This window comes from Aulonocara stuartgranti (genome assembly GCF_965226115.1).
Source record: "Aulonocara stuartgranti genome assembly, chromosome: 3".
NCBI lineage: Eukaryota > Metazoa > Chordata > Actinopteri > Cichliformes > Cichlidae > Aulonocara > Aulonocara stuartgranti.
Window position 1 is genome coordinate 68,978,438 of NC_138941.1, and position 22,521 is coordinate 69,000,958.

The 22,521-nt window shown below is 39.8% G+C and overlaps 2 protein-coding genes across 2 annotated transcripts; both read left to right on the top strand.

Moving 5' to 3' along the window:
- Positions 1–7,567: 7,567 nt before the first annotated feature.
- Positions 7,568–11,097, top strand: LOC309695354 (coxsackievirus and adenovirus receptor-like). The gene is made up of 3 exons (XM_082515938.1): positions 7,568–7,850; positions 8,353–8,688; positions 8,927–11,097. Exons 1-3 carry the CDS (start codon positions 7,781–7,783, stop codon positions 9,160–9,162), a joined length of 642 nt encoding a protein of 213 aa, XP_082372064.1. The 5' UTR covers positions 7,568–7,780; the 3' UTR covers positions 9,163–11,097.
- Positions 11,098–15,457: 4,360 nt separating this feature from the next.
- On the top strand, positions 15,458–21,955 carry LOC309694490 (uncharacterized protein). The gene is made up of 8 exons (XM_082514618.1): positions 15,458–15,545; positions 16,238–16,273; positions 16,398–16,661; positions 16,741–16,986; positions 17,070–17,255; positions 18,799–18,897; positions 20,929–21,015; positions 21,721–21,955. The coding sequence occupies exons 1-8, from the start codon at positions 15,515–15,517 to the stop codon at positions 21,762–21,764; spliced, it is 993 nt and encodes a 330-aa protein (XP_082370744.1). The 5' UTR covers positions 15,458–15,514; the 3' UTR covers positions 21,765–21,955.
- Positions 21,956–22,521: the final 566 nt, after the last annotated feature.

Below are 22,521 nucleotides of genomic sequence, written 5' to 3' on the forward strand. Positions count from 1 at the left end.
TGGAGGCCCTCACCCGATGAAGCCAACAGAACCACATCATCCGCAAAAATCAGAGATGAGATTCTGAGGCCACCAAAACGAAAGCCCTCCGCTACTTGTCTGCGCCTAGAAATCCTGTCCATAAAAATTATGAACTGAACCGGAGACAAAGGGCAGCCCTGGCGGAGCCCATCACCCACCGGGAACGAGTCTGACTTATTGCCGGCAATGCGAACCAAGCTCTTGCAACGGTTGTATAGGGATCGAATGGCCCTTAGCAATCGACCAGACACCCCATACTCCCGCAACACCTCCCACAGGACACCCTGAGGGACACAGTCGAATGTCTTCTCCAAGTCCACAAAACACATGTAGACTGGTTGGGCAAACTCCCATGCACCCTCAAGTATTCTCGAGAGGATAAAGAGCTGGTCCAGTGTTCCGCGACCAGGACGAAAACAGCATTGTTCCTCCTGTATCCGAGGTTCAACTAGTGGACGAACTCTCCTTTCCAGCACCCTGGCATAGACTTTCCCAGGGAGGCTGAGGAGTGTGATCCCCCTGTAGTTGGAACACACCTTCCGGTCCCCCTTCTTAAAGATGGGGACCACCACCCCGGTCTGCCAGTCCATGGGTACTGCCCCTGATCTCCACGCAACATTGCAGAGGCGTGTCAACCAGGACAGCCCTACAACGTCCAGAGCCTTCAGGAACTCGGGGCGGACCTCATCAACACCAGGGGCTCTGCCATCAAGAAGTTGTTTAACTGCCAATGTTAACTAGTACTCTGTACATGACCTGTGTTGTGAGAAAAAATTACCAGTAATCATCCCACAGATGTAATATTATCTACAGCTACTCTTAGTACCATTGATGTTAAGTTAGACTCTTTTTCTCCAATTGATCTTTCTGAGTTAACTTCAATAATTACTTCCTCAAAGCCATCAACATGTCTTTTAGACCCCATTCCTACAAAACCGCTCAAAGAAGTCCTGCCATTAATTAATTCTTCAATCTTAAATATGATCAACCTATCTCTAATAATTGGCTATGTACCACAGGCCTTCAAGCTAGCTGTAGTTAAACCTTTACTCAAAAAGCCATCTCTAGACCCAGCAGTCTTAGCTAATTATAGGCCAAAGGAGCTTGCAAAGAAGAGCATCTGGACTTCTTTAAGTTACTTGAAGACGTTTCACCTCTCATCCGAGAAGCTTCTTCAGTTCTAAGGTCAAATGGTGGAGAGTCCCAGATATACGCCTAGTGGGAGTAACCCACCACAGGGGGACAAAAGGACCCCCTGATGATCCTCTAATCGCCTGAGCCAAGGTGTGAAAATGGGTGTGGGCCCCAATCAGCCAGTTTCGGGTGCGTTCATTGTGAAACCTGGCCCCACCTTATCATGCGAATTCCTGAGATAATATAATACAGCTATGTATACACTGTCAAAGAAACTTGTCTTTGAGTGAAGATTTAAGGTGATAGGAAATATAAATAAATGCAACTTGAATCTTTGACCCAGAGTTCAAGCTCACTGCTGTAAAATATTATAATAATCTGACAAAAACTTTAATTTTATTATAATTATATATTTATATTACATTACATTACATATATTACATTACCAAAGTGAGATGACTTTAGTCTCATGAACATTAGCTAATTGTTATTTACTAACTAATCTTAAAATGACTGTTCAGTACAGAAATGAAGCCCAACAATCATGTTTTACAGTCCCGTGATACTCAACCAATGAAAACAACTCATAAAACAAAACAAACGAACAAAAAACATTTTATTTCCTTAATTTCTACAAACCATTCTGTGTGGAACGTTTCTACTGGTACCTATTACCTGAGGAGCGCAACAAAGTCCAGACCATCCTATTTCACAACCCTCTCACTTCCGCATTTTGTAGTACTAGGAAGCGAGTGGTCGCTGGATTGGGACACAGCCAGAGACTAATTGCACGAGGTAATTGGGGCAACACCTGGAGAACACGGCTAGCAATAATGTCACAGACAAGACAGAGAGGAGAAAATCTGAACATGACGCAAGCCAGACAGGAGACTATCAAAGTGTGTGATGGAGCTAGACTGTCGCTGACTGTAATGGCCAAACGAAGCTTTCTGAAGCTTGTTTTGAAAAAGGGTTCACTTCTCAAAGCTTTTCAACACAGTTCTCTCTGGTGACATCTGGTGGCCCAAAATATGAAGAGCAGCTTGAATCTACAAAATAAAACGGACTGCTTCATTATGACTGCCCCCTCTACAGAGTGGAATTCTGTTTGATATTGAGCCACCATTGTGTTGCTTTGACCATGTATTGCTTTGAAACCACCTGACTGACCAAAATCAACTCCAAATACTCCCACTCCTCTCTTCCTCGCTGGCTCCACATCCCTCAAAAGAATGTTCAGTGGTTTGATATTTCTCACTATCAAAACACTCCAGAAATCCCGCGAATGGTTCAAATGATTCACTTCCTTATAAACCATTGAATCAGTTACATTTTAAATGAAGCTTCGGACGTCACTGACCACGTGACTCTGGTCAAATGAATCAAGCTTCAACACAGTGCTTCTGAAGCAGTGTTGTGGGGTTTTTTTTGACTCGCGCACTGGAGCATCAGATTCAAGCGGGCCATCACTACTGTAGACAGCAAACATGAATGTGTGCATGCGTGCAGGCATCTACACAGCAGCTACTGTCACTTATTTCTCACTAAAATCACTGTGGGCAGTCTCCCCACTGTCCCTAATCTCTGATAACCATCTGGAACCCTCATTTTTACTTTTATTGAGTGGAAAAAGGTTAACATTATCCAGTTTCAATGTGTTTATGTTATACTAACTATGTTGCAAGCCACCATGTAGCACATCATTATATACCAGCTAGTCTAACTTCAGTAACCCCACAAGAGTCACTGCTGTTTAGTTTTCTGACTTCCTGTATGTTGGAAGTGATAGCCAGTGTTGGGAAGGTTACTTTTAAAATGTATTCCATTAAAGAATACAGAATGCATGCCCCAAAATGTATTCTGTAACGTATTCCGTTACGTTACTCAATGACAGTAACGTATTCTGAATACTTTGGATTACTTAATATATTATCATGCTTTTTACAACAACGTGAATGTACTATTGCTGTGTGATTTATTACTATTACTGAAGGTCCGCGACTCCGAACTGTAGTAAAGGGACCTCTGTCTAATACGGCGGGGTCCCTGTTGGCTCGTAGCCGAAAACTAGCTTTACTTTGTTGTGTGGGTCAACTTTTCTTGCGAGAGACAGAGAGAGGCGTTGAAAGACTGCTCCAACGGAACTTATTGTTTTCGGAGGAAAATTCAAATTCAAATTCAAATTTTTATTTGTCACGTACACAGTCATACACAGTACAATATGTAGTGAAATGCTTGGAAAACTGCTCGTGACCTAAAGAAAACAAAATAGGAAAAGGCTATGAATAAGATAGGAAATAAATATGAAAAATTAAAAAGGGTAAATTTAACTAGGAAGGAATAAAATATAAATTAAGGTTAAAAATGAAATAACTGTACAACACGCTGGGAAAGAATAAGATAAAATATATAAATTAAATTGAAAATAAAATAACTGTACAACAAAATACACAATATAGAACTATATAAGAATGTATGAACAAAATACACAAGAAGTATAAATAAATATATACACAATAACAGCAGCAGTGATTTAAGTGATGAAGTGAAAACAATGTCCAGAATGTCCAGTGTGTGTGTAAGAACTATATGTGTGGGTCAGTACTGTGTGGTGGTGTGATTGTGATTGAGAGACCATATCGCCTGCGGGAAGAAGCTCCTCCTCAGTCTCTCTCTGTTGGTCTTCAGGGAGCGGAATCGCTTTCCTGACCTCAACAGAGAGAACAGTCTGTTGTTGGGATGGCTGAGGTCCTTCACGATCTTCCTGGCCTTGGTCCAGCACCGCCTGCTGTAGATTGAGTGCAGGTCAGGGAGCTCGGAGCGGATGGTGCGCTCAGCTGACCTCACAACCCTCTGTAGAGCTCGTCTGTCCTGCATGGTGCTGTTCCCGAACCAGGTTAAGATGTTTCCCGTCAGGATGCTCTCTATGGTGCACGAGTAAAAGTTCCTGAGCACCTTGGAAAACATGAACACGGTGTACAGTCGAGTCTTAATAGCTTACTTACAACTGGGCTCGTCAGGCACTCTTCTTGGCTGCAGTGGTTATTATTATATTTACATGCTTCCAGCTCCCGTTTTTCCTCGATGACAACTCGTACCTTTCCACTCCCCTTTTTCTCCCTCCTCGCGCTCACAGACCCATAACGTGTATGGCAGTCCATTCTCCCTGCAACACAGACTACACTGCCCATGATGCTACATTCTTTAGAGCTATGCTTGTAGCATTCTGCCTGTTAGCTTAGCACAACAACAACAACAACGAAAAGGCGCTCTCTCACCCAGGAAACACACAGTCGCAGAGAGAGAGAGAGAGCGTAGCCCTGTAACCATGGCAACCGTAACGCTGCCGCCTGGAGCAAAAGAAGGTAGCTGTCAAACAAAACCCAAACAGTCCTGACCCGCGACAATATGAAACAGGAAAGTACCGCAGTGTAATCCATTTATTTCAACAAAGTAACTGTATTCTGAATACCACCTTTTTAAACGGTAACTGTAACGGAATACAGTTACTCATATTTTGTATTTTAAATACGTAACGGAGGTACATGTATTCCGTTACTCCCCAACACTGGTGATAGCAGAGCTGTACGTTTAAATTTTTTCAGAAATCCCAATTTCATCAATCAGAACATGGCATATAATTTAATCTTAAAAAAATTTGGAGAATTCCCGCATACCACTAGAGGGACCAATAGTGGTACGTGTACCACAGTTTGCAAACACTGCTCTAAAGAGATTATATTTATACAGCATTTAATGAAATTTTGTTTCAGTCAATATAAAAGTTAGTTACTTTAATAGGAAAAAATCTAGTTTGTTCTAACACTTAGATTTAGGTGCTTCGGATTTCACTGTAGAGTTTACTATTACCTTTTATTTCTTGGGTGAAGGACGTGTGTATCAATATGACCAGGTCTAAATGCTTAGCTATATGCTACTATGCTACTGTTATCTGCTGACTGTTTTGCTTTTTCCCTGTTCACCAACAGCCCAGCCAATCAGTCCCGGTAAAACTTCAGTGCTGAACTGGGAACATTGTGTGTAAGTTAAATAAACTGAAAGGAAGCAGTCACCCAATCACTGTGTGGGGTCCAACTAATTCACATATACTCATAGCTACTCAACTGAAGTAAGAAACATCAATTGAAAAAGACTCCAGACTTCACTTTCACTTTTCCACAAACCTTTGACTAATCAAGAACTACATACAGAAAAAGCAGCTACAAAGATCTAAGTGCCCCTATGATATTAACAACATCACTAATCAATCAATATCTGACAAATTTGTGACATGCCATTTCCTCTCCAGCTTATGAGTCATCTGCTTTATGTAGCATTTTTGAGAATTATACCACGGAGTCAGGTACTTCTGATTTGAGACCTTAGTTTTCACCGGAGCTACAGTATCCAGAGTCGTACGTAGTGAGGAGGTAAAATTATTAACAAGATAATCGACCTCTGTTGTGGTAGCGTTCAGATAGCTGCTCTGCTCTGTGTTGGTACAGGGCATTGAAGATGATAACAGTGGGTGGATTATATTCTTAAACTTAGTTACAGCGCTTTCAGAAAGACATCTACTGTGATAAAGTCTACTCTCTACTTCTGTGTAATCAATTATTGTAAATGTAATAACAGATTAAATGCCATGTTGAGGCTGTCATTTTTAGCATCTACATGGATGTTAAAATCACCCACAATAATTATTTTATCTGAGCTGAGCACTAAATCAGATAAAAAGTCTGAGAAATCAGACAGAAACTCTGTGTAAGGTCAAAGTGGACGATAGATGATAACAAATAAGACTGATTTCTCAGTTTCACAGCTGGGGTGGACAATGTTAAGCATCAGGCTTTCAAATGAATTAAAAGCCTGTCTTGGTCTTTCGTTAACTGAAAGTGTGGTGTGAAAAATTGCTGCCACACCGCCCCCTCGGCCTGTGCTTCAAAGTTTCTTGTATTTAGTATGACTCGGGGGTGTTGATTGATTTAATCCAAAATGTTTCCAAACCATGCATAATAATTCTCTTTAGAAGAGGATTTCGCCTTCTATTGTACCCAACATTTCGATGTTGTTTTATATCTGCATTTCTGTTACAGTCCAGCCTAGTGGAAGCCAGGGTGCAACACAAAAAAGGTAGCCTCCTCACTCCTTGCTCCCAATGCTGCCACGAAGTTTGTGGTTTTACATCACATCAGAGTGGGCATGGCCAAAACAACAAACAAAACTCTAGAAGTAAAACAGAACTAATGTACCTATCATAAGAAGTCTAAAAGAAAATACATCCTCTTACATATTGCCCAAACTGTGGTTTTGAAAAAAGCCTTATTGCCCAAACTGGGCAATAACGCTTCTTCTTTTCTTTGAAAAAAGAAAAGAAGAAGCTTCCGACACCTACAGCTACCAGTTTAATCAGAAAAGGCCTATTTACGGTATTTAGAATACAGTATATACAAAAACAACCCAGCTAGTTCTTCTAGCCACAGAAACCTCAACAGATGGTACACAATTATAGCCAGCTCTATTCAGTCTTCCACCAGTGATCAGCCTCCACCTGGTACTTACATGAGCAAAAATTTAATGCAATTTAATTCTATTGCAGTGCCAAATCACAACAACAATCGCGTCAAGTCAATTTATTTAGTAAGTTAGGAACTGTAATACTACATACAACAGCAAAGAAAAAAAGCAAAAAAAAAACAAAAAACCTCCAGCCTCTGGCGAGCAAAGACAACGCAGAAATTCATGACTAAGACCATAACAATTAATCATAATGTTCCTCGTCTACACCCACTCGTCTACCACCCTTCGCCCACCGCTGAACAGCGTGTGCTGACATGTTTCAGGCAGCGATTTAGTGAGTACTCGATTTGCTTTTGCTTTGAGCTGGCAGACACACGCAGTGGGAGTGTATTTGGTGCGTTGTAACAAGCAGACATACACGAATGGATCCTCGTTCTCACTGTCTGATGATGATATTGGCTACGTCAAATTCGCGCACACCCATCTTCTTCTTTAATTAAAAAGGAAAATGTGATCCCAACACCACTGACAGTCTGGTGGATGTTCAAAGCTCACTGCAGGTCGACTTCAGATGAGCGTTTCCAGCCATAGGAAGTCCATATAAGGCTTCCTCGAGTATACATCTGTTAGTAAGCAATTTTCTGAGGTTTTTTGGGCCATATAAATATATTAATGCAAAAACTAAAGAGGTGACACATACAGATCATCGGCATCAAAAAGAACAAGATAGTCATTCCAGATATTTTTATCCCAACTATGAAAAACCAAACCAAGGACATTCTTTAATGTTTTGGGGAGTATAGATTGCTGAATTTACGAGGTGCACCTAAAGGCATCTGGAATGGCATGGACGTGTTCTAGCCTGCCTGTACGTAGTTAGAAAGAACTGAGTTCCAGAAGCCAGTCAATCAGGAAACTATAGTCCTAGTCCGAGCCCACAGCTCCGGGATAGCTCTTTTAAGAAAGAGTAACTTTATTCAATCTGAGGTGTGATATCATCAGGATGTATACTCAGGTTTTGTTCGTTTATTCAGTGGAAATACCGACAGATTTTGAGATTTAGAAGAAACTGAGCGTGAGATCAACAGAACTCGAGAACACGGAAATGTCCGCTGTGATTACGTCACTCTGCTCCATTTTGATGTCCGTTGGTGTCTTCGTGTTGGTGTCTGCAGGTGAGATTTACCAGAAAAGTAAAATATATTTCCCCTGGAAAAAAACCAAGAATGATAGTTGATTAACACTCTTTCAGCACACAGTGTGTGTGTCAGTGTGATGTGTTGTAGTTTCAGGAGTCGGTATTCAGCTACAAAGCTGTTTGTTCAGTGTATACAAACAGCTGTAGCTCCATAAAGGCAGCATGCAGAGACTCACAGTGTCTTATAATGAGAGGCTGCTTTCTCTCACACATTATGTTCACTTATTATCAGCACATGTTGTTGTTCTGTGGAAGCTAACATCTTGTAGTTTCTGACACTTTGCATGTTTAGCATGAGGCTAAAATTCCCCCTCAGTGGGTCACTGGTGACCTGCTGGATGTTCAGAGGTTCATTAAATCCAACATGACTAAAAACTCAAATGTCAAAGGAAATAAACAAAATATTTAAAGTCAGTCATTCTGATCATAATTGTACTTTGACCTTTAACCTCTCTGCTCTGTGTTGTTTCCTTTTTCAGACCATAAATTCATCACAGCTGAGTCTGGACAGGACGTCACTCTGACATGTCGAGCTCCAAACAACAACATCAGAGCTGTAGAGTGGAGCAGAGATGACCTGGGAGATGAATATGTGCTTTTATACCGCGACAGGCGACTTTTTCCAGATAACCAGCATCCATCTTTTAAGAACCGGGTGGATCTGCAGGACAGACAGATGAAGGATGGAGACGTGTCTTTGATTCTGAAGGATGTGACGATTAATGACGCTGGAACATATGAGTGTCGTGTCGTACAGGGGATCGGAAAACCTATGAAACTCATCAGCAACATCCAACTTGTTGTCGTTCCTCCAGGTGAGTGAGTAGAGTTGAGTGTGTGTGTGATCAGAGGTGAAGCTGCTTCCTGGTTGTTGATGTTTGTTTCTAAAGATGTTGCTGATGAGACTTTGTAGAAAGCAGCTGGTCTGAGTGATGTGATCAGAGTGCAGTAGATAATGTCTGACAGCAGTTTGAAGAGGAAATGGATTCTGTTCTGTTCTTCACTCATCACCTACCTGACAGCTGACACTTCACACCTGTTTCTCACCTGCAGGTCGATCAGGATGGCACAGAAAGGATGGATTTTATGAACTGACAATTGGACTGGGAGTTGCTCTCTCACTTTGTTTCCTTATTGCTGTTATTGGGTTTTGCACATACATATGTAGACTGTTCAGGGGCGAGAGTCCTGTTAATCGGAACACTAAACGCCCTCGTCAGACTCGACAACAGAACTACGAGATGGATGATCTGAGGACAGGTTTTAGACATCAAACATCCAGAATCTGATGTTATTTCTCTGATGATCATCATGTTCAGACTCAGACCAACAGTGTGTGTCTGTGCTGTCTGTCAGTGACTCTGAACTACAGTTTATTCATCTTCAGGCTGTTCATGAGATTTATTGACACAAAGTCAAACTGTGTTACAAACACACATGAATTTCTGAGCTCTGATCTCAGAGTCAGTGAGTGTTTTTGTGTTGGAGCTTCAGGTTCAGCTGTTTGTCAACTTTCCTTATTCTGTAAAGTTCGAATCACAAAAATTAGAGATCAGCTGTTACAGAAACTGAATGATGTGACAACACAAACGCTGTGGATTTTCTTTGCATTGTCCCCACCTGATGACAGTGATATAGTATGACGCAATTCCATATTAGATTCTTGATGAATTTATGTTGTTGTTATTCAGCCTGGTTCTATTTCCCCTTTTTTAACTTTGATCACCCGCCCCTTTAAACATCTCTGCACGGCCCTGATTTTCAGACAAATCTTTAGTCATCTCCACTTTTCTGCTCAGTGAGTGAATTCAGGTATAGCTTGTACTGCTTTAATATTAAACCTCAGCTTGGATGTAGTCAAGGCCATCCTCATACATATGTGGAGGTGCTGAAGCCTGAACCTGGACAAAAAATAGTCCCGGGCATTTTGATTAGAGACTGGCCCACCAGGTATTACAGGAAAAGCCATAAAGCCTTTGAATGAAAACAAATGCTGCTGTGACAGTGATGTACACTGTCTTGTTGGTGTGTATATGTATGATTTTATATATATTTTACATGACATGAAAACTTTGGTTATAAGATTAAGATAATCATTTATTAAAAGTGAGATATTTTAAATGAGAATAAGAAAGAAAAGTATTTCTTTGTGCCCCCCTCTCCCTGTTAATGCCCTACTTGGCCCCCTGGCAAAACTTTGCTAGACCCGCCCCTGCACAGTTACCGGCTGTTAGCTACGTAAAAAAAAGGATCCTGGTGTTATTTGTCTCTCAGAAACAGTTCATAACTTCCCTTCAACTCATTCATGTCACCTAAAAGGTGAACCTGTTTCTCCATCACCTGTTCAGCTCTGATGATTCAGTAAGGATATCTCCTGGTTTCTCCGTGTCACCGGTGTCTTTTTTTTTTTCTTCAACTTTCTCCCATGCAGTCATCTGTATTTCTCGCTTTCTTATTTCTACATCGCAATTTTTCTTTTTATCATCTTTTCATGTCTAACTTGTGTGTTTACCACCTGGAATGCACACAGATGATTGGCTGAGTGCTATCACGTGGGATAGCTTAACTTGAATCCAACAATAATATTTCTTATCATATCTATGCAGATAAAATTCAGTTATACTGTTCTTTCAAACCTTCCGAGTTTTATAAATTGTCTTGTTTAAATAATTGTCTGTCAGGAATCAAGCAATGGTTAAATGGCAATTTCCTCAAGTTAAATACACATAAAACAGAAACTTTGCTTCTAGTAACATGTTCTCAGTTTTTCAGTCGCGTCTCAGTTCAATGTCTCTTGGGAAACACTCCAAACAACTGATTGGGAACTGTTTCTATCATTTAGAAATTGCCAGTAAATTTTAGGGTTCATTTTAAACACTACATTGTGAAGCTCCCCAGTACATCTCTGACCTGTTGAAACCTCATACTTCTTCCACTTAGGTCTTCAGGGCAGAAGTTACTGTTGGTCCCACCTACTAGGTTCAAAAGAGGTGGGGATCGGGCTTTTCAGGCACCAAGGCTGTGGAACTCTCTTCCATTGTCTTTACACTGTCCAGACTCCATGACTCATTTAAAAAGCAGCTGAAGATATTTATATACAAACAAGCTTTTAATTAGTTTTTTCATTATTTTATATTAATGTATTTATATTTATGGTCTTATGGTGAAACACTTTGTCATTTTCATCTGTGAAATGTGCAACATAAATACATTTTACATACTTACTAATTGGTCTGTGCATTTCTTTAGCCACTGAACAAGCTGAAGTTCCCACAGTGTGGACCACAGGGTCAGTAACCAGTAGTTATTGTTTGCTCAAAGCACCCACCAATCACTGTTAGAAGAAGAACCACAACACAGACCAACTAACATATGATGTAAGCAGAGATGTTGTGCATTACTGTCTGCAGCAGCATCATGGGTTTATTCTCAATCCATGAGGACCAGCAGTCCTTCCCGATTACTCTGCACACAAACGCCTCTCCATCTTGCATCTGATGGATGAGTCTGGTTTTGTTCACACACATTCATACTCCAGTGAAGTTGTCCAAGGATATTTTTACATATTTAACATGGCTGTACACCAGTGCCCAAAGCAAAGTTCATAAAGAAATTGATGAGTGAGCTTTGTGTGGAAAAGCTTGACTGGCCTCCACAGAGTCCTGACCTCAACCTGACAGAACCTGGTGATTAAGAGCTGAAATTTCAAGCTGGACCTTCACCACCAACAACAATTCTAAATGTACTCCTGTAAAAAAGTTCAAAACTTCCCATAAACATACTCCTAATCTGAGGATTAAGGAGATTTTATTTATTTGGACTAATTTTCTGTGTCAATAAATATGAAACATGTCATTACCTCTGTTACACCTAGCATCATAAGACTTTCATCAAACTATTAATCATGTAGTTTGGTAAACTTTGAAACGAGGTTTAAAATATGAGAATGTCAAGATATATATATTTTTAATTAAAGGCAGGAAAAAGAGGAGACAAGGGGACAAATTAGAGAAATGAGAAAATCCTGAAAAACACAAGGACAAGAGCTGAGAAGAGGAATCAAGGGCTGTATCCCAATTCAGGGTCTGCAGCCTTAAAGTACGCGGCCCTTGAGGCTGCGTACTCAAAGACCGCTAAGGCTGGAAGTGTGAGGCTTGTGAAATGGGACGGTTTAGCCTCCGTCGCGCTGCCCAGGTTGCCTAGCAACCATGATAGCTGGAAACGTGTGGTTGACAGAAATGAAGGAGAACATATTTTGTTCGTTTCTACATGAGCTTTGTGTGATTTAATAAGTATCTGAGGCTGAGACCACAGGACTGTAAAACATGATTGTTGGACTTCATTTCTGTACTGAACAGTCATTTAAGATTAGCTAGTAAATAACAATGTGTCAAATACTGAGCCTCAGTAAAGACTCAAGTTGCAGTTATTATGTCCTATCACCTTAAATCTTCACTCAAAGACACTCAAGTATCTGTGACAGTGTATATGTAGGTGTATTATATTTAACCTCGTAAGACCCGAACTCTTCCATAACATGCATTTTTAATTTCTCTTTGATATCTGGGCACATGGGGGCCTGATGAATGTAAAAACAGAGAATTATCAGATTTTTTTTTTTTTACCTTATTTTTGTTTTTAAGAACAATAAGAGCCACATATGAGGATATTCGTTTAAAATATTTGACAGAACAGTGGCAGTATAACGTCCTGGTACGTGGATATCAGGCCCATGTAGAACAAAATTGAGTATTTTGGTCTAAATAACCCAAAATGTGATGTCCACATATGTGGACGGCAGGTCCTAGGAGGATAAGAGACAAATGTTCCTTCAGTATGTTGGCATTACTAAATTTGGCTCAATGCTTACATATATGTGTAAAAAGCAAATGTACGAGCTGTGATAACTGTTTCTGATAGAATGAAGAGTAGACTGATATATGAAATATTCCTTTATTGGGTGAGAAAATCACAGCATGTCATAACTGCTTTAAGTCATACAGAATAAATATCAGAGCCTTAAACAGGCTGACTTCTACTAAATGGGTCAAACTGGGCAGAAAGTCTACAAACACATAACATCCTTATAGAATATGATGTAACACTATAGATCAACTTACCTCAGAATATATAAAGCATATAAACAATTACAGCAATATGATGCAACAAACACAGCAGTACTACTGATCCAAAATACTCAAAGCTTCATAGAACTGAAACAAACATTTATTTTTAGCTCCATTCTGCTGCTGATACATACTTTAGGTTTCTGAACATTAAACTTGTTGCTGCCTTTCATAGTGTGTAACTTGAAGGCCCTAAGTACTTTCTCCCACACTGAAAACACTGGAATGATACAATTATTTGAACATTACCTAATAAGACTGATTCAGGACAGACAATTAGTTATGTTAAACTTTTCTATCAGTCCTTCACAAACAGGGAACAGTCTGTCTATTCTCTACATCTGTCAGCTGCTGCTGGCTCTTCCTCCTCCTCTTCCTCACACACTGCTGAGTTTGTCCTGATGGATCATCAGGGGTGCAAAGCCTCACAGATGATGTGCAGCAGTGTGTCCCTCAGTCTGTCCTCACTCTGGACACTTGCAGTTGTCACACATGGAAATCAAATGTGTGATAAGCTGCAGGATTCAAACACAAGTATAACATATAAACACATGTTCATACTTTTATTCCACAATCAGAGAGAAAGAAACAGAGAGAGAGTGCAGGACAGACAGGTGGCAGTCTCAGGTGTATACACTGCTACAAAACAGGAGGATTTAGTGTTTGTGGTATTACGAGTGTAAACAAGAAGAGTTCCCAGCTGGTACAGTGGACACATGTGTGACTCCTGTGATGTGGCCAACAATAATTTTTTAATGTTCCTCATTATTAAACATTTGCACATAAATAAGTGACATAATATTCAGTACTTGTCATCCAGGAAAGGACGGATGTTGTTTTGCTTTGCTGTGTTCTAATGTGAAGTGTGTTTATTTATTTTTTATATTGCATATTTTGGTTACATCTGTCAATTTGTCCTGGAGAGACTCCACCCTTTTCCCGTTTTACTAATTTGACACACCTGAGAGGAAAGGAGCAGGCGGTGATTTACAGAGAGTGTTGAGTGACACACAAAGGTTGGTGGAGGTTGGCGTGGAGAGAGACGAGGGGACGACGCCAGCGAGCAGGGATCGGAGCGAGCAGTCCGGTGGCTGGAGTAACTGGAGGCCAGATCACGCTTCTGTGGGGAACTAGAGGCGGCGAGACAGTGCTCTACCTCCCGCGGCGAGACGAGTTGAGAGCTCTGCCCACCCGGGGTAAGTCTCCCGACTTATCCCACTCTAATGAACGGTAGCCACTGAAAGAGTACTGACTGTTGCTGCCGCTTTCTTTCCAGCACGCCGGAGCGGAGAACACGGACAGGAAGGCGAGGACGCCGCCGGGTTTCCCCCTTGCACACTGCTTGCCTGGATTTTTAATGGTGTTTTATTAATGTTTATTGTGTTGTTCCCTGGCCAGGGTTGTTTTAATTCATTTTATATTTTTGACTGTTTAAATATAATAAATTATATTTTAATTATACAGTTTTTAATTCAGTGCATTCCCTTGGCTGCTCCACTGCTCTATCCTTTTTTTGAGGAGGGTTTCCCTCCTTTAATAACACTTGTGCTAAAATCACCTTCACTCCATTACATAATTACTTTTAACAGTTTAGTCTTCGGCCGCTCCGCTTGTGCCGTCTGCGGCAAAATTATACACACCGACTGCCGCGCTATGAATTGTGGGATATGTTGGCCACGAAGTCTACACCGCCACAGCCTTAAAATTCAGGGAAATGAGGGCCGCATTTCGAGCAGCCTTTGAATTGGGACAGCCTTCGGCGCGCCACTGTGACGTAATCGGCCTTAAAATACAGCCTTTAAGCCTGCAGACCCTGAATTGGGATACAGCCAAGGGTCAAGGATGCCATATAGGAAATGAAACAGGGAAGGAAGAAACAAGCATAGTGGGAGGAGTCATCACACTGAGGAAGCATCACTGATGATCTGCTTGTATCCATGTTAGTGTTTAAAGTCCAACATCTCCCTCTAGTGGTCATATATAAACATGTGTGAGGATGGTGTGAATGTAAAATGTGAATCATAGTGTTCCAGTCAGTCATCAGTGTGTCTCTGCACAGCTGTAATTAAAATGTGTTCAGAGGGCCTCAGTGTCTGAATGGTTCCAGTTCAGCTCCATAACAGCAGCGTACCTGGTTTGATTCCTGTGTTTCAGCTCATATCTGCCTCTCTCACTGAGGGGGACGTAACTACATGGACATGGATTTGTTCATCAACCAAACTAAAGATCACTGAGAGCAGAGGAGACTTTATTCTCTTTAAAGTTTGTGAATAAACTTTAATTTTCTTTTTTAGTTTTTCTTTTTCATCTTTGTGAATTAATAAATGTATGAGTAAGGTCACTGTATTAAAACTATTTTTAAATATGTTATTTTTTTTCATCACTTTTTTTGTTTTTAAATATATTTCCCACCTGTCTTTGAACCAATAGAAAGCTGGTGCTCGGAGGAAGAGGGCGGGCTTTACTTGGTGTCAGTGACAGAAATGAGAAAAAGCTCAAATGAGTGAGAAGGACGATGAAGGAAACATCTGTGCTGTGTCTGCTCTGTAAGTAGAATCTCTGTGTTTGTTTGAATTCTTGTACTTTGACTGTCTGCTCTCCTGATAACTGATGATGGAGGAGAAGACATGAAAAACAAATCAGGCTGAATTCAAGTTCAAAACACCACGAGGACCAACTGCAGGTCTGAACTGACTCTTTATCTTTGCTCAGGAGTCGAGGAAACACAGCAGCCAGTGAAAAGATCAAATCATTCACTCATTATATCAACACAGCTGCACAGTGGACACATGACTTTACTGGGTTATTTAAGGGTAGAGGATAATTTGTATAGACTTACAGTACAGCCAGAAAATGCGCCGGGAGCGAGGGGGCCCCGTCCCTCCCCGGGTTAAGGGGGAGAGAGGGCGCAGCGAGCACAGAGTCCGCGGCCCCGGGCGAATTCCGGGCCCGAATGTGTGAAGATAACAATTCTGATGAGACACTGCTGTTTTACTCTAGACCAGTGATTCCTGAGAAAGGCTGCAGCTTACCCCAAACCCTAAACTGGATATGCAGTCAATAGAGGATGGATGATTTTTTTTTTAGCTTTACAAACTTTTTCACTCTTTTTCACGCTGAAATCAAACAGAAAATGAGCAGATATATCAGAGAGACGAATTTATGTATTTGTCAGCTGTTTGTGTGGAGTTGTTCTTTATCTTCACCTCTAATCAACCTGAGTGTCATTTCTCTTTAGTTCTGGTCTCACTGCTGAGCTGCACAACAAACCAAGGTCAGTAACCTTCTTCTGTCACAGTTTAAACCTGAGAAATGTTCACTGATATGACCTGATTGGGTTCATGTTTCACAATGTAAAGTCTAACAGATCATCAGTTTTTCATTTTTAACCCTCACAGCTCGTCTGACTGTGAGTCCCAGCAGCTCTCAGTTCTTTAAAGGAAACTTTGTGTCTCTGAGCTGTGAGGAGGACGACAGCTCTGCTGGATGGACTCTGAGGAGAAACACAAGCAAACGACAGAGGACTCAGTGTGGAGATATGGAAGGAGAAGCAGCTGGTTCTTCATGTAACATCAGTTACATGTATACATGGGACAGTGGAGTTTACTGGTGTGAGTCCAGAGAGGGTCCCATCAGTAACATGGTTAACCTGACAGTCACTGGTAAGCTGAGTGTGTGGAGTTAGTGTTGATGAAGCTGTGTGTAAATGGATGAAATGCTGTAGTTTGTCTCTGTGTTGAGGTGGATCAGTGATCCTGCAGAGTCCTGTCCTCCCTGTGATGGAGGGAGATGACGTCACTCTGCTCTGTAAAACAAAGACCCCTCCCTCCAACCTCCCAGCTGCTTTCTATAAAGATGGCTCCCTCATCAGGAAGCAGCCTACAGGTCACATGACCATCCAGCATGTTTCCAGGTCTGATGAAGGCCTCTACAAGTGTGACATCAGCGGTCATGGAGAGTCTCCATCCAGCTGGATCACTGTCACAGGTGACACACTCACCTGTCTGTGTTTCTGCAGCTTTCAACATTCACAATGTGACAACTTGATGACTGTGTTTGCTTTATTTTAGACAAACACACCACCACACCTCCACCTACACCCACACCTCCTCCTGGTTCCACCTCCATCACTCTTCCTCCATCGCTCTCTCCTCCTGTTATCTCTGCATTGTCATGTGTGGGATCGGTCTGTCTTGTGGTTCTACTGGTGTTGGTGGTTCTGCTGAGAAAACGATGTGTTCGTAGGAAACCAGAAGGTGAGACTCAGATTTCTGGATTTTATAAAGTCATTCATTTAAACTGTGTTTTGTTTGCTGTTTGATCTTTTTGGTCCATTATTGAATGATATTCGTGTTCACTTTGATTCACATCAGTAGATAAAGATGAACCCGAAGGAGATGCCATGCCCAATGACATCACATACAGTGACATCAAAATATTAAATAATAGACAATAGCCAATCAAGGAAAGAAGAGGCACCCCCCCCCCCCCCCCCCCCCCCGATTTTTCTGTTTACTGGGTTATTAAATAAAATAACAAGCTAACTAAGCATGTTTAAGCTTTAGTTTAATTTTTCATTTTATATATTGTTATAGGAAGTCCCTTTACTACAAAGTTTTACCACAGACCAAACAGATCATAGGACTTTTTTCTTTTAATCTTATTTTGTGCTCCATTGTCTGTCATCTATTTTACATCCACGTTTTCCACATAAACTCTGATGTCAAGCCTTTTTTTGCGGTAATAATCCACACGTTCCCTTGAAACTTTGTTTTTGATTTGAAACACAAAAATATAACTGCCTAACTATGCTGATGTTCACAATACTTCACAGTAAACTCCTATTATTTTTTTTCTTGGATAACTGAGTCCATAACTAGGCCAGTGTCTGCTCCATTAACTCTAAATGAAATATGGCTGTAGGCAGTGTGACACTGCCTGTTAATATAATATAATATAATATAATATAATATAATATAATATAATATAATATAATATAATATTTGAGGACATTTCCTTTGGCCTGGGTTTCAGGATGATGGTTAGAGATAGATTTATGTTTATGAGCACTATTTCTTACTGTTGTCATGTGATGGATGGTTTATATTCACAGTTATGAAATAGAAAATAGAAAAAAATTATAAAATATATTAAAAATGTTTAATTAAGCATTTTACTAATCTGGTGCCAGAATTTATCTCTGAAAGAGTTTCTATTAATACTTGTATTTACACACTTAATGATAAACTCTCTGCAGTGTTGATTTAGATTTCAAAGATCAAACCAAATGTAACCATGAATGTTTAACTCTGTACTTACTGAGTGTTGTTCACTGTGAGCTGGACTGTGTGTTTGTGGTCTGTGGTTAACTGAAGCTAACAGCTCTGCAGTCGTCCAGCATCCTGTTTCTGATAGAAAGGAAACAAACAGTAAACTCTGAACACAGACCAAGAGTCTAAAGATAAAACGAATACTTTTTTTTTTACCAGTCATATGTTGAATTGTATTATATACAGTATTTGCTGTTTTTTTTTTAAATTTCCTTCGCTGATTCATATTCAATAATCACATCTCATTTTTAAATTTAAATCTAACATTATTCTAAGTTAATAATTTGGTAGTTTCTGTGACATCCTGACATTAGAATCATTCATCCTGCTGATAAAAGCTCAGTCTGCTCCTCCTGTATCTGATTCATTCAGTGAATCTAAATTCCACTTCTTAAACATTATTGATCAGTTTCTTTATGATCAGCTGTTATTCCTGCACTGATGTCCTCTGTGTGTGTTTGCTGTGCAGACAGTGATCCAGCTACAGTCCACTCAGGAGTGAGAACTGAAGACGTCACTTATGGAAAAATCCTCATCAAAGACAAGAAAAAGAAATCAAATCTGAGAGGTGAAGCTGCTCTTCTTCTGTCTCTGCCATGGTTCACTCAGGCTTTGCTTTAAGCTACATGCTAATATTAACATGCTAAGACACCGATCTGCTTTGGGTTCATTATTCATCTTATTATCATGCTAACATTTAATATTTAGCAGCTGCCGATGGTGACAGGTTTTTTTATGTATTTTGTCACCAGAAATATGGAAGCTGTCTGTTCATTTCATCTCCATCTTACTAAGACAATTTAGTCATTTTGAACAGTTCTTTGGTTCAAACTCTGTGGGAACAGTTTGGGGAACACACTTTTCTGTTCCAGCATGACTGCACCCCACAAAGTAGTACAAAAAGTACACAAAGCAAGGTCCATAAAGACATGGATGGATTATTAAAACAAATCAAACAGGACAGCTGTGAAAACATGCATTTATCATTTATCAAACAGTATGATATGTCTAATTTCTTTTACAGTGATTATTGATTAGGGTAGACTGCAGTGGGTCTTAACATTAGTTGTTAAAGCTACATTAGAGGGCCCTGTGGGACTCTGTTGATGTCAGATGTTTGACGTGGTAATCTATTGATTTTGCAATTTGTGGATAAGACAGAAAATTTTAAGGGGAGGAAATATTTTGTATTTTTAATGGCTAAGAGTAATTTTTTCATGTTGTTTTTTTATTAAAAGATCAGACAATATTAGTCTATTAATGATTGATTTAATGATGGTTTTAATGATTTATGATTTGAATCGGTTCCTCACTAGCAAGCTAAAGACAGAGAGCTAGATTACGTAGCAGCTCTTATGTAGCTAGATTATAACATTTATCAAGAGGTCAGTTGGGGATGTTTATGTCACTGGTCCTGGGTTTGATTGTTATACGTGTGACAACCGAGCACCTGAGTGTGAGAAATGTTTTTGCAGCTCGCGATGTAAAGACGGTAATAGTTTTTGTTTCTTTGTATGAAGACTTAAAATTGAGAGCACTTCAGAATCAGTTTGATATTGATGTAGTTCAGTTTGCTAACACATGTTTGCAATGACGTCCTCACCATTACTCAGGTTACAAAATCTCACACAAGATGACTGTTTGTCCTTTAAAATGTGTTGGGAACCTCTGTCCTTTTTATTGACATCAGTAATTCATCACTACAAAAGCCAGTCATGGATGTGGAATCTGTCCTCAGCTATTTTCGTGACTTTATTAATGGTTATTAAAGTCTGTAAATTTCTCCATTTCACTGCTCAAAAAGAATAATTAAAAATAATTATCATTGCTTCAAACTCATGGTGTAAATATAAGGTGTATTAGATGGTGTTCATCTCTAAATTTACTTATGCCTTTAACTGAAAATAAAAAGTTATACATAAAAAAAATCACTTTTACTGAAAACCCATTCATTACAAGGAATAACTAACCCTGCCATGTAGTCAAAAACATATAGTGTGTATTCACATGACATTAACGAATACATCCGGTGAATGACCATCTTAGTGTTGGCCCAAATGTGGCTCATCTGCCCACACAAGTTGTCAACAGGGTTATTGAGATATATTTGTTGATATGATATTTTATATTGAAGGACATTTACTCTGTTCAGCCTGTCTCTTTTGAACTTCTGGATGTGAAACCACAGCAGGTACTTCCTGTTGTTTACTCAACTTAGTCTGAAGCAGGTAACACTTCTCGCCACAGTGTGTTCTTCTCTAGCTAATAATAGTGTCCAAGTCATGTGATCATGTTTGCTTTGTGCTCTGTGGTGAAGTTTGTTAGCTTGAGATTAAAGAAGGCGACAGCTTTGTGGTCATCAACTTGTCTTTTTCACAGAAACACCCACCAGTTACTTGCTGAACAGGTGCTGTTTCACAGCTGAGGTGTTAAGGTGGAAAAAGAAAAAAACTGTAAAGAGCTGCTGTATAAAAGTCACCACTTAATGTTTTTATAATGCTGCGTAAAAGTAAATGCTTTTCTTTTCTGTAGCTGTGGGGTAAGAAGAAAACCATGTTGTTGTGTCCAAACCTCCAGTAATTCAAATGTGTTTTTGCAGACAGTGATCCAGCTGCAATCTACTCAGCAGTGAGAACAGAAGATGTCACTTATGGACGAATAGAAATCAGACCAAAGAAGTTCAGAGGTACAGCTTCTCTTTAACTTGGATTGGCGGTCAGCGAGGTGTTCACCTTGTTTCCAGCCATCATGCTAAGCTAAGCTAACAAAATCACAATTCAAGCTCAACATATTCATTCGACATATTGATCCATGTCTAGCAGAGCCCTCCTGGCTGTTCCTCAGGCTGCTCTGAAGACAGATGTTATTTATCACCATTAGTAACCATAGGTACTAATGGTTACTGCTGCTCCACCTGCTGTCACAATGTCTTCAAATAAAGATTGTGAAATTTTTTTCTTAGTAGAAAAAAAATATATAAAATTCTTAATAGGAAGTACTATTCCCCCATCAGTAGCTACATTATCTGCTCCTGCTTCAGCACAACAGTTATTTTAGAAAGTTTTTTTTATCTGTTACTTTACCTGACCTGGTTAAATTAGTAAACTCAATAAGTTTACACTCCTGTTCTCACTATTTTACCTGCATCCTTAATCAACACATCAATGCTCTCTGGTCAAGCCCCTGCTGACTTTAAGAATGCTGTCATTTAAAAATAACACAAGCTTCTCTTCTTAATAACTAACAGGCAATAATAATAATAACAGGCAAATCTCAAAATTTCCATTTCCATTAACTTTAATTTGATTGAAGCAGTGCAAAACAATATGATTGAACTATAAAGCTTGTAATCATGTTTCCTGTTGTTTGAACTGTGTGTGTTTGTGTTCAGACTTTAAACCAGAGCCAGACGTCATCTACTCTTCACTGAAGTAGTCCACCAGTCCAACCACTGATGTCCAGCTGCTGGTCTCTAACTGGTCCCCCAGCACCTTTAGACCAGAGGACATCCACATGTTAAAGATTTTTATATGTTTTATGTCTTTTTAGCACTGAATTAGACTCTGATGACCCAGAACTACTTACTGGAAGTCAGTTCATTGACTTGATGTTTATTGGCTTTTGTTCCCACAGCAGTGAGCAGTTTCTCTGCATGATTAATAAACTTTTGTTCTTAGAATTTTTCCTCATTTGTTTCTTTGGGTTTCACAAATTTCTCGAACGGAAAATTTGACTTGTTCTAGTTTGGTTGTGGTTTGGTTAATTGATACGCAACGTTCTTCAGTGAAGAACACAAAGAATAAACCACAACCTCAGCATATAAACAGTCGGAACATCATCCAGTGTCTTTAAACCACACAGAGAAGCTTCAGTGCAGGATGTTTGTGTTTGAGACTGAAACCTTTTAGCTCTTTATTTCCACAGTCACCCAAAAAGTAACCAACAGCCTCTGACATGGTGAACATTTGTTACATTTTTCTTTAGAGTAAACATAATTCAGTGGTAGTAGTTAGCATGAATATTTGCTCGTTTTGTAGTAATATATGATTAATTTTAACTATGATGAAACTGTTTTGAAAATATATATTTTGTTGTCTGCCAGGCAAATTAAAACCATATAGCAACTTTGTGTACGGGGAATAAACTGTTTCCTTAATTTTTCTATTTAAATAATAAGGAAATATTCCAGTTG

What these genes read in the sequence shown, in the direction of transcription:
- LOC309695354 (XM_082515938.1), top strand. Translation starts at nt 7,781, where the DNA reads ATGTCCGCTGTGATTACGTCACTCTGCTCCATTTTGATGTCCGTTGGT. An exon ending in CTTCGTGTTGGTGTCTGCAG is followed by an intron (nt 7,851 to 8,352) that starts GTGAGATTTACC and finishes TTCCTTTTTCAG; the next exon opens with ACCATAAATTCATCACAGCT. An exon ending in ACTTGTTGTCGTTCCTCCAG is followed by an intron (nt 8,689 to 8,926) that starts GTGAGTGAGTAG and finishes TCTCACCTGCAG; the next exon opens with GTCGATCAGGATGGCACAGA.
- LOC309694490 (XM_082514618.1), top strand. Translation starts at nt 15,515, where the DNA reads ATGAAGGAAACATCTGTGCTGTGTCTGCTCT. An exon ending in GGTTAACCTGACAGTCACTG is followed by an intron (nt 16,662 to 16,740) that starts GTAAGCTGAGTG and finishes CTCTGTGTTGAG; the next exon opens with GTGGATCAGTGATCCTGCAG. An exon ending in AAAGAAATCAAATCTGAGAG is followed by an intron (nt 18,898 to 20,928) that starts GTGAAGCTGCTC and finishes GTGTTTTTGCAG; the next exon opens with ACAGTGATCCAGCTGCAATC.